General features: G+C 44.7%; 1 protein-coding gene across 4 annotated transcripts in view; it reads right to left on the bottom strand.

Annotated features, from left to right (window-relative positions):
• The window catches only part of DOCK3 (dedicator of cytokinesis 3), a 258008-nt gene that overhangs the window by 41015 nt on the left and 204367 nt on the right, over window positions 1–12626 (bottom strand). For all 4 annotated transcript variants that reach the window (XM_056525156.1, XM_056525154.1, XM_056525155.1 and 1 more), the window contains 6 exons: window positions 7012–7136; window positions 5129–5291; window positions 4729–4835; window positions 4484–4655; window positions 3809–3906; window positions 1706–1789 (listed from right to left, as the gene is read on the bottom strand). In XM_056525156.1, coding sequence (XP_056381131.1) covers window positions 1706–1789; window positions 3809–3906; window positions 4484–4655; window positions 4729–4835; window positions 5129–5291; window positions 7012–7136 — 749 coding nt within the window. The remainder of the gene's footprint in view (window positions 1–1705; window positions 1790–3808; window positions 3907–4483; window positions 4656–4728; window positions 4836–5128; window positions 5292–7011; window positions 7137–12626) is intronic.

The following is a 12626-nucleotide window of genomic DNA, read 5'->3' as shown; positions in this document are numbered from 1 at the left end:
TATATATTTCCCCCCCTGTCACAGCACATATATATATTTCCCCCCGCAGCACATATATTTTATTCCCCCCCCCCCCCCCCCGCAGCGCTATCATAAGCCCCCGCCGGCACTATGAATGAAAAGTATTCTATTAGTAGCGCATAGGGCCGCTGCGGCGGCATATGTACATCCCTTCTGAGACCCGATGCGATTAGAAGTTATTAAACAGGGTAGCGGGTGGCATGCTCCACTCTCCTGCGATGTACAGTGTATTTTACTTTCATTTTTAAATTCCCCGCAGGGAGCCCTGAATGGCCAGTACTGAGGAGCCATTCTGGGCTTCCGGCAGGGTTTTTAAACTTCAGTGCGTCCCCTAATTCCCCCATGTGTATATGTATGATTCCCCCCCCCCCCCCCCTGTATATAGATGCACTGGGGAAGTCAGACACATATCCATATGTTTGGCCCCCACAGCGCTTCTATAATCATATGCCTCCGCAGCACTATGAATGAAAAGTATTCTAACAGCAGCGCATCGGGCTGGCCAGATATTCATTCATAGTGCTGCAAAGGCATTCGATTATAGAAGTGCTGTGGGGGTCAGACATATGGATATATGTCTGACCCCCGCAGCGCATCTATATACAGATGCTGCTGCAGCGCTTTGAATGACAAGTATTCTTTCAGCAGTGCATCTGGCTGCCCCGATGCATTGCTGTTAGAATACTTTTCATTCATAGCGCTGTGGAGGCATATGATTATAGAAGCGCTGTGGGGGCCAGTCATATAGCGTTATCTGACCCCCACAGTGCTTCTATGTAGATATGCTGCCGCAGCGCTATGAAGGACAAGTATTCTTTCAGCAGTGCATCGGGTCAGTCGGCTTCCTGGCCTTATGCGCTGCTAATAGAATACGTTTCATTTATAGCACTGCTGGGGGCTTATGCGGGGGGAAATATATATATGTGCTGCAGGGGGAAAATATATATACATATGCAATGCAGGGGGAAAATATATATATGCGCTGTGGGGGCATATGATTGCGCTGCGGGGAACAATACCTATATAAATGTGCTGCAGGGGGCAAGACTTATATAGCTGGGGAATTACTACTCCCATCATGGAAACAAGTCTGTTCCATGATGGGAATAGTAGTAGTAGTCCCTCAGCACTGCAGGAGTCTGCTCATGTCACCTCTTCTGAGCATGCTCAGAAGTAATAATGGATATTATAAACTAAGGTGCAAACGGATGACATAACAGCTCATCCGTTTGCCATAGACTTCAATGTTAAAAATAACGGCCGTTAATTTACCCGATTCTTGTGATGGAAGAAAAATTTGTGTATGTGCCGTTTTTCTTCCGTCACAAATAACGTGCGTTATTCATGATAGGCTATAAAGGGTCATAACGGATAATCAGAAAAATTCCCTAGACTTTAATAGGATTTTGTAAAGGCCATTTAACATCAGTTTTTAAGGCTTTTCTCATAGAAGTTTATAACAGGTCTTTTAACGGAGCAACTTTATAGTGTGAAAGGGGCCTAATTTGTTGCTCCCTGTTATCAGTCATTTAAGGCTGGGAATGAGCTGACTGTAAAAAAAGTAAATAATATCTACTGCACACTGTTATCGTTTGTTTCAAATTGAAGATCTATTGCTCTCTCTAACCAGTCATTTCAGTTTAGGGAGATGCAAACTGTAGTGTTCAATAGCATATGTCCTTACCAGAGACTGGAAGACGAGTAGACCATATTTCTCTGTGTTATCATCCAGGATGACAAAGAGGGTGTCCAGTATGTCCTGCAGAAACTGCAGAGATACAGAAATTTTATTATTATCCACAGGACTGAACACAGCTCACAGGTTCCTATGTGCAGATGTCAGGAGATTAGGCAGTGCGAACCACAGGGGAACCAAGTCAGGGGAAGGAGAAAGCCAAGAAGACCGCCTCCCAGACACTTTATCCAGTGCCATGGATTGTCTCTCTAAAGTGTAGCAATGTAAAAGTATCCTGACAGATTCAACTTAAAGGGGTTTTCTGGGACTTTACGACTGATGGCCTATCCATAGTATAGGCCATGCTGTTCTACACCCCACATTATACAGTGAACTGGGCTGTAATGCCGAGTTGTTCAGCCAGGCTACTACATACCAGTTCAATAGGAGCTACCCAGTACCACTTCTAAACAGTGAATACAGTAGTCCCTCAAGTTCCAATATTAATCTGTTCCAGGACGACCATTGTATGTTGAAACCATTGTATGCGGAACAGATATGGACTGTCCGTAGCATTGTATGTTGAGTCTGGTTTCAAGTTCAAATGTTCCAGAAAAGACCATTGTATGTTGAAACTATTGTATGTTGAGGCCATTGTAAGTTGAGGGATAACTGTAACTCACAGTATAATGGTCACAGTATAATGGAAGGGACTTAACAGTTGATCAGTGGGGTTGCCAGTTGTTGGCACTCCCCTAATCAGTGATTGATGGCCTATTCTCTCAAACAGGACCCTCACTCTACTTGTTTGAATAACTTGTGTGTAAAACTGTAATGTCTGATAATTGTCTCTATATGAAGCATCAGAACTGTAAAGGAATTGTGTGGTATCAGCTCCGTCCCTCGCCTCTGGCTCTCGTGCTCGGACTGGTGGGTGGCGTTCCCTTACGTAAGCAAGTAGCAAAATAGAAAGACGTCCAGCACCAATAAGGCAGATACAATACTTCTTTATTGTGGCATCAGTAAAAGTAGGGTACAAAGGACAAGTAACCTACGCGTTTCGGGCTATAGAGCCCTTAGTCATGGCAATGCCCTGACTAAGGGCTCTATAGCCCGAAACGCGTAGGCTACTTGTCCCGTGTACCCTACTTTTACTGATGCCACAATAAAGAAGTATTGTATCTGCCTTCTTGGTGCTGGACATCTTTCTATCAGAACTGTAAACTGCTGTGGAATTTGTTGCCACTATATAATAGTTATTATTACTATCCTGTGGATAAGCCATTAAAGGGGTTATCTGGCGGGTTTTTTTTTGTTTCAAAACTATGGCCATTGTGTGGGATACAAAAAAAATAACTCAATTCCACGAACAAAAGAACAATAACAATCACCAGCACAATCTCTCACGCTGAAATGCAAGCACGTGTGAATAGGAGCTTATCACAGAGCAAATCCACAAGTACTGAAAACACATCCATGGTGCTCAGTCCTCTTAAATAACACAAGTCCAATGTGACGTATGAAAGAATTTTAGATGACACTCAGGGTGCAGCAATAACGTCTTTATTCCAAAGGTACAGAACAATTCTGACCCTTTAATCAGTGCGTTGTTTATGTCCACAGGATCCCCTTTCACAAGATGTTCTTCCTTGATGAAACCACTCTTTATATACACTCAACACAGTTGCAAAAGAAAACCCCCCAAGGTTGGCAGTGAAATCCTGGCTCAGGCTAGTCTAGCACTGATGTCAAGGCCTTGTTCTAAGTCTCTCAGGTCAGTAAATCTTCCCATTCTAATGTAAAACTGATCCACATAAAACTTGGGCACTTAACTTTATGCTGCTTTCCTGGGGCATAGGCATAGTTTTCATACAGGAAAGTACAAATCGTGAAAGGTGTATCTAATAAAGTGGCCTTAAATGTGTGCTGTTTCCTTCTAATAACACAGCAGGGAGGCTGCAGGGTACTGACATACCCACATCTGTCCTGCCACCTATCAGCAACATACAAGCTGACACTGTCATGGCTGACTAGACAAGTCACAGAAAGTAGAGCAGTGGCATCTGGAGGACATACTGAGTCATAGTGTCAATGTGACTGCCGTCTACATACCTTCACTATCTCCTCTCCGCTCACATGCCGCAGGCGGCCAAGAATGTCTAATATCCGATCTGGGTAAGCTTTCCACTTCAGAAGAGCCAGAAGGTCAACTGTAGGAAGAAATGAGCAAGCAGAAGTAAATCTGTGTTTTGTGTGGTTATGTGTGAGATAAAAGTGGACACAAGCTTTTCTTTACATTGGATGTGTATAGGTGTGTTCCTATGCTGAAGTGCTGTTAGTGTTTAGTATGAATAGATGTCAGCTGTGCTACGACCAGCTTGTTGTGTTAGATATGGAAAGTTGTGGGCTGTGGTGCAACCTACTGGTATTTCTTTCAAGAATCCATACACACCAACAAGTTGTGTCCATCAAAACTGGAAATGGCACCTAAAAAAAATCCTTATTTTATGTATTCCACATGGAAAACCAACAACCATGCTGATGTATTTTGGAAAGAATCCTCATTAGTGTGTATGGATTCTTGAGAGAGCAACTTCTCTGGGCTCATTTGTGCAAAAAAGGATTTTGCAGTGAAAGAGAGGCAAGATGCCAATTATGTCTGTTTTGCCTTACTTGTGTTTGGTATTGATGATGGTGTTTGGTATGGATGATGGTGATGTGACCTACTTGTTGTGTTTAGTATAGTTTAGTATAGATAGGTGTGGGGCTTTGCTGTGCATGAGATACCATTTTGTGTGAGCTTCAATGAGGAGAGCTGTGTGGATATGCAGAATGTCTCTTTTGGACTGCGCTGAAAGATAAGACTGGACGGGATGTTGGGGCAGCCGCTCAGATCGTCTTTGCAGCAGGGAAGACCCAGGTAGAGAGCGTGGTTATTGAAGGTGCTGTTCTCGTCACACTGTGGAGAGATATGCAGTCAGAGGCTGCACGATGAGAACAGTGCGTTGATGTTTCAAAATAAGTTACAATACCTTGTAGACGTAAAGCTCATGGATGTCATCAGACAGCGTAGTCCCATCGTCTCTCATCAGTGGAGTAAAGGAGAACCCAAAGAGCTTCTTCTCGCCTTTATCTTTTGCTGAAACAGGAAAAAAAACAAAAAGTTAACATTAAGATGTGGCTACTAAAGGGGTCTCCCACAGAGAGGTGAGAAGCTGTTTAAATGTAATGATAAGCTCACAAAACAGAGAGAAGCTCTGTGTGCTGCCTACTATGGTGGTGGTGCAGGGTAAACTAGATTGGACATGCCCTTTCAGGGTGGAAACTCTGTTGCCTGTTTTTTCATGCACTGGCTGTTGGTCACACATTACTATATCCCCCACCTTGCCTGCTATGAGCTTTTTTGGGGTATAATGGTCTCTTAAGACATACTGGAGCAATGCCGAAACTCAAAGCGTAGATGGGATCCCCGGAATCGATCAATAGGGATTGGCAACTTTATGAGCTCTCCCCACCGGGGACTGTTGTTGTGGTAAAGGACAAATGAGTGGTACTGCGTGCGGGGGGGCTCCCCGGTTCCCAGGCTGACACAGTCCTGCAAAACACAAGCCATAAACTTATATTATTAACAATCATAGAGTAATACTAGTAAAAATACCAGTAAACAGAAAGAAAACATCACACTACTCTTCCTGAGTACTTCATTAGGAATGGATCAAAACATGTCACTGTATACAGGTGGAGTATTGTGCAGTGTCTCAAGGTGTCATGCGTATGTACAGGGGCAGTTCAGAGAAATTTGCCCACACCAGGCCTATGTATATCAAAGGTTTAAACTCTGTTGCTCCCAGTTTAGATCCTCTAAGTTCATTCTATCTCTAGATACAATGAGAGAGATTTATCAATGTGGGGAGATTTATCAATATGGGGAGATTTATCAAAACCTCTGTAGGGGAAGAGTGGTGCAGTTGCCCATAGCAACCAATCAGATTGCTTCTTTGATTTTTCATAGGTCTCTTTAAAAATTAAAGAAGCGATTTGATTAGTTGCCATAGGCAACTGCACCACTCTTCCTCTGCACAGTTTTAGACAAATCTCCCCCTATGTGTCTGTGTACATCTACTTCACAGCCTTTTTTTGTTGGCTGTGTTTTTAGCTTATGTGTGCCAAATGTATAAAAACAGTGAACAGAATTTGATAAAAAAAAATTCACAAATGAAAAATCCCCTCAGAACTTGCTGTAGTAGGTAATTTTTCTAAGACAAGGCAGAGATAGTATGAATTTGTTTCTTTTTTTATAACGTTTGTGCATTATTTTTGCGCCTTTTTAGAAAAAGACGCAGTTAATAAATCTCGTCCACTGCATAGTCAAGAATGAAGCACTGCATTTCACTTTTGCCAAACTTGTCTATTTTGAAATTGTGCAATATTTCAGCCAATAAAATGTCAGGAAGACAATGATAAATCTCCCGCAGTCACTTTAAAGATAGTTTACAAAGCTATAAAAGTCTATACCATTATGCCTTTGTCCATATCTAAGTTCAATTGGTACTGTAGTTAGTCTAAAGACTAAATCTGTCACTGCGCAATACTATGTCGCAAATTGAAAGTCTGACACTGCCGCAAACAACATTTTTTAAATCAAGGTGCACACAATGGGGAGACAAATGAGCAGACCAAGCAGAGGTGCATTGAGGCAATAGTCACTTTGCGCAGGAAAGCGCTTCTTCCTGCCTCCACGTGAAGAGACACATCCCTGCGTGAAATGGCCATTGCCTCACCGTGCCCGTTTGGTGTGCTTGTTTATCTCCCTGCTGTATGTACCTTGACTTGAAATAAAGAAGCTCATTCTTGTTCTTAGGCCCTCATCACATATGTCTTCTGACAGCATTTCCTTCCAGGCTAGAGGAAAAAGAACTGGAGGGAAACTGATTGTAGAACTGATCGACGGAGAAACACGCCACATGGATGACGGACAGGAGAACGCATCTTGCTGCATTCCTCTGTCCAGCATGCACATATAATGAATGCAGGATCTAAACACACTTTTGTCATCAGTTGTTGCATCAGTTGCAGTGAGTTTTAGGCTGGGTTCACAGAGCCAGACATATGGGAACCCAGTCTTAAAGAAGATTGATCTGAAACAGCAAAGAGATACTGGTGGATACAAGGTCAGAAGAAAAGAACAGAATTATAAACACAGCTCTAGGTGTGACTAGAACATAACACACGATGCAAAAGGTGTAGCCTAGATTGTAATATTGATATTGCATCATACATTCTACTAAAACATGCAGTGGTTACTAGTATCTTACCCTCAGATTCTCTCCATCAGCATACAATACATGCATGGTGACCTCAATGTTCTTCTGTACGCTCTTCCCTCCTCTCTCAAAATCACCCTTCTCCAGAGTTACATAGAGGTCATTGCGCATGTCCCCTGTGATGAAGAGATACACACAGTGGATAAGACAACTATGCAAACCAGTGCACCCACAGTGGAGCATCATCAATCAACTGAGCAAAGCATTCATAGCATCTGCAGGACATGAGGTGCACTGCCAAACTGCAGAACATTACTCCTGTGCAGCGATGCCAATTTCTGCCATGCCATGCACAAATAATATAATCCCCCCCCCCCCATTGAGTCATACACTGGCCAGTGGTAAAGCTCATAAGTGCAGAGCTAGAAAGGCATCATGTGATGTCACTACATGAAAGCAGTGCCCTCCTAAGGCAGTCGGTTGGGCCCAAGCAGCAGTATGCAAAGGGACTTACACTCTGTTATCTGTATTTCTGGGGCAGAAGGATTAAAAGAAATTAGTGACAACATAAGAAAAGGAGAAAGTGATAAAGAGAGGGATGTAAAAAAATAAATAACCAGAAACAGAACCGTGCAATACTGCGCCTGCAGCATGTACAGAGTGAGCACATATGCCACTCAGGACTCAGAGACAGGAGTCTTACCAGTGAAAAAGGGACCAGGTCAAACACCACAATGTAAACTAAGTGCAAGTATAATGGGAAGACGGTCAGTGTAATATATATATATATATATATATATATACGGTATATATATATATATATATATATATATATATATATATATGGATGCAAAATCAAAAAATGTTGCAGAATCTTGTAATACCTTTTTTTATTGATCTAACAGCATTTTGTAGAGACAAGCTTTCAGGATTCCTCCCTTTATCAAGTCTAAAGCAAATCTAAGCTCACAAGCAGAAGACACAGGTTCCATCTCACAAATATGCAGGGGTTAAGACAATAGATGTGGAGAATTCACACTAAGATAAGGCCTATCTTAGTGTGAATTCTCCACATCTATTGTGGACTACTTTTACCATATAAAAAGTTCAAAATGTAGGGCGGCACATGGACTAGCGTGGTGCACGAGGAAGATTAGTAAAGTAAACTGGAATAAATCCCGGCACTCACTCTTCGTATCATGCAGAAAGGGTCTTTATTTGCGTAAATAAAGACCCTTTCTGCATGATACGAAGAGTGAGTGCCGGGATTTATTCCAGTTTACTTTTACCATATGACTGGACTATCTGTGATACATCATTTTTTCAGGTTTTAATGTGAGTTAATCTTTGTACCTTGCTGGGAGTTGTCCTTGGGTTGACCGTTGGGACCTACGCAACACCACTTCTGAAGAGTCTGGAACACCGGAGTCTTCTGGTGCTCTTGGTATAGCTTCAATTGTGGCTGGCTCTTTCTCAGCGAATTAAAGAGTGGGTACAGGGTCAGGACTGGCAGGACTCTGGCAGAGACTGCTGGAGAGACTGGTGGCAGAGTTGGCGCTCTGGAAACTGCTGTATAAACTGGAGCCAATGGTGACCAGACTGGAGCTGGAGTAGAAATTAATGTTGGTGGAACAGACCCCGAGGCTAGTGAGACACAGAAGACCGCAAGCTGACTTGGGAAAAACATAAGGAAGTGCATAAAGGGATGAATCCCCTCGCCTGGGACGTACTCTCTTACAGGTCTGACAGCTGGAGGAGATGGTGCTGTGAGCAATGGCAGATCGTCTTTTAGACACAGTTTGATTCGGTTGCAGTGAACAACTTGTGGCTCATACCCAGGCTTTTGTACTTCGTACACATCAGAGTCTGGATAGGGTATGGCCGTCACTGTGTAGGGTTCCATCTTCCAGATAAAGTGTAATTTATGAGTTCTTGGAAATTTTCTCAGCCACACTTTAGCGCCCAATTGAAGTGGTATGGCAGAGGCATGACGGTTGTAGTCCTGTTGCTGTCTTTGTTAAGTCTCGCCCATCTTTTTGCTGACAATTTCTTTGGCTTCCTGGATTCTGCTCTGATGGTCAGAGACCCACTCCAGGGAGGCTTGCGGAGAGGTGTCGAATGGGGCTTGAAACCCAAATACTTGGTCTTTAGTAAGCTGCCCATGTCGCCCCATCGTCACGTAGAAAGGGGTGTATCCTGTAGAAGAATGGACTGTATTATTATAAATCTCCAACAGTTCAGGCAGCAGACAGGGCCACTCTTCTTGTCTTGACACAGAGTCTGTTTGCAACATGTGGATAAAGACTTGATTGATGAGCTCACAGAGCCTGTTCCCCTGGGGGTGGTAAGCAGTAGTCGGGAGTTTTTTACAGGTATGGAATTGACACAGCTCTTGGAAGAGTTGGGCCTCGAAGGCCATTCCACGGTCCATCAGGACAGACTCCGGACACCCAAGGGTTTGCTCCCAATTGGAGTAGAACATCTGGGCCACTGTCTTGGCTGTGAGATCTTTAATGGGTTTAAAAACAACCCACTTGGAATAGTGATCCACCATGGTGAGAACATAACAATAAGTGTACCCGGACTGGGTAGGAGACTTGACATGGTCTAGGGCGACCAACTGGTTAGGCCTTTCACTCTGGATGGAATGGAGGGGTTCTCTGGCGTCCTTGCGCACATTCTTGGTGACGTTACAGACTGCACATTCACTGCACCATTTCTCAATGTTGCTCCGCATTCCGATCCAACAAAATCTGCTCCTGACAGTAGCTTCGGTCTTGTGGACTCCAAAGTGCCCCGACTGATCATGATATGCGTTGAGGACCATCACCGCGTCTCTTCAGGGAACAAGAATCTGATTAAGTCGATCACCAGAGACCGGATCCAAATCATTTCGGTACAACAGTCCCTTGTGCACAAACAGTCACTTCCTCTGTCACCACAGACGTTTCTGCTCATAGTCACAGTGGGCCCGGCGTAGATGGATTGGTACCATTTTCGCCAGAAGGTAATCCAACAGATCCCCCATGATTCAACTTTCGTCCTGAAGAGTCTTTCAGGTGTATAGGTCTTCTTGAACCTTTTCGGACCTGAGTTCGCCATTCCTGAGGGTGGTCAAAACATTTTGGTTCATGTACTGTTGATAAAATAAGGTCACGGCCCATACCAAAGCGAGAAGTTCCAATTTGAATGAGCTGTAGTTGGCATCGTTCTTCTTGGCTCCTCGCAGGTTATGACTGGCATAGGCAACTACCCACTCCTGTCCTTCCTGGACTTGGGACAAGACGACTCCCAGACCCTCGAAACTGGCATAGGTATATAGCCAGAACGGCTGACTGTAGTCTGGATACGCCAGGATCGGTGGTTTTGTCAGCAGACGTTTAAGAGCTTGGAACACTGCCTCTTGCTCTTAGGCCCATTCAACAGGTAGTCTTCCATTGTAGTTCTCCTTCGCCGTACCCCGTAAGAAAGCTGTGAGGGGTTCTGCAATCTGGGCGAAGTGGGGAATAAAGCGGCGGTAGTAGCCGGCAAATCGTAGGAAGCTCTTGACATCTTTCACCATGTGCGGGGTAGGCCAGTTCTTGACAACTTCCCCCTTTTTAGGATTGGGCTGGACTCTTCCGGCGCTGACATCATGACCCAGGTAGTATACCTGAGATTTAAGCAAGGGAAACTTTGACAGATTGATCTTCAGCTCATGCTTGATCAGGACTTGGAAGTAGTCTGACAGATGACTGAGGTGCTCCTGGTAGGACTTGGAATGCACAATGGCATCGTCCAGGTGCAATAGGACACTTCGAAAATTCAGATGGCCCAGGCATCTTTTCATCTAATGATGGAACGTGGCAGGGGCATTACATAGCCCAAACGGCATACTTTTAAACTCCAACAGTCCCATGGGTGTCACTAAGGCGGTCTTCTCCCGGTCTTCCACGGCCATGGGCACTTGCCAATATCCGCTGGTTAAGTCCAGGGTGGAGAAGTAAGCAGCAGACCCGAGGGCTGTAAACAACTCTTCGATCCTTAGCAGGGGATAAGCGTCCTTATGTGTGACATTGTTCAGCTTCCTGTAGAAGCGGATGGTTCCGTCTTTTTTTTTTGACCAGGACAAGTGGCGCCGCCCAGGGACTCTGACTTTCTTGGATGACATCTGCCTCTTTCATGTTGGCCAGCATCTTCTTGACAGTCTGATACATGCCTGGTGAGACCAGACGGTGTCTTTCCTTCATAGGTGGGCTGTTGCCTGTGAGGATTCGGTGCTGGATCATGGACGTATGCCCGAAATCTGTGGGATGTTTTCTAAAAGCTTCATGGTACCTTTTGGCGACATTGCTGACTCCCTTGACCTGGTCCCCTGGGGTAGTGTCGTCTCCAACTTGGAGTTGTGCCCACCAGGGCTTGGGAGGACTCGGACTGGACCCTTCGGCCATTTGGGTTGCACGCTGTCGGGCCACCATATGTTCTGTTAAGATGTCCTTTGACTCTACTAGATACAACTGGGATACTGGGGTGTATATGGGTAACACAGTAGCAGCATCGGACAGGTTGACTAACTGGACTGGAATTTTCCCGTTGGTAACAGTGACGAGTCTTGTACTCGAACTTTGCAGATTTCACCTTGCTTGTTGGCAAACCTCTGCTCCACTTGTAGAATTTTCAAGTGGTGCTGCACAGCATGCTGGCCTGAAGGGGACATATGGGGAAGAGAGGCATGCAAGGCATCTACAATTTCAACAAAACAGTTTTTCATAATGTTCGTCCTCAATATAAACTCAGAAGACCCCTTATCTGTCACATTAGTTACAATCACTCCCTGCCCGCTAAGTACATGCTCCCCCAACTGAATGGTTAGCTCCCAGTATCCATGTCTGGGGACTGGTTGCTCATTACCCGCAACTACTCTGAAGTTAACATCCTCCGGTTCACACAATAAACTAGCATCCCAATGCTGATAGAAAATGGTCTTAGGTATAGTAGACACTTGTGACCCTGTATCTATCAATGCATCCAATGGTACACCTTCTACAATAATTTGAACATAGGGGCAAGAGACGGCATAAAATGAGAGTCCTGACTTAGGTCATTCTGGGATTGGACCTGATGACTGTTTTCCTAAGGGCCGGTCCGTGACCTCAGGGGAAATCCGTTTAAATCCCAGCACTGTGTTTTCCAATGTCCTGGTTTATTTAAATGGGTACAAAAGGGTCTTTGAGTCCATGGGAGTCTACTAGGTAGAGGGTTGCGATGGTTCAAATTGTGGGGAGCAGGAGCAAGGGTAGGTTTTCTATGTAGATTCACAGTCAGGTGGAGGGGACCGGGTGGCAAGCTCCTTCACAGCCTTAGTCAGTTGTTCAATGTCCTGCCTAACACTCTGTAAATCTGAGGCTGCGGTGAGTGGCAAAGCAGGAGACACCGGGGTGGGGGCTGGTAATGGTGGTGGCCATAGGTCTGGCTACCACTCCTAGTGGTTCTTGGACAGGTGGACAAGCTCCCTCTAACTCAGTCCCGGAATCAATCATTTGGAAGCGGGGAATGACATGTTGGGGTTTTGGACTGCGAACATTCTCAGCTGGGCTTTGTCCCACTTATTATGAACAAATCTGTCCAGTAACACCTTATTGCCCTGCTCAGGAGTTAAACCATCCAGTTTTTGGACAGTCTCTAGG

Source organism: Hyla sarda, chromosome 6, assembly GCF_029499605.1.
Source record: "Hyla sarda isolate aHylSar1 chromosome 6, aHylSar1.hap1, whole genome shotgun sequence".
Taxonomy (NCBI): Eukaryota; Metazoa; Chordata; class Amphibia; order Anura; family Hylidae; genus Hyla; species Hyla sarda.
This window is presented reverse-complemented; position numbering and strand designations above follow the sequence as displayed.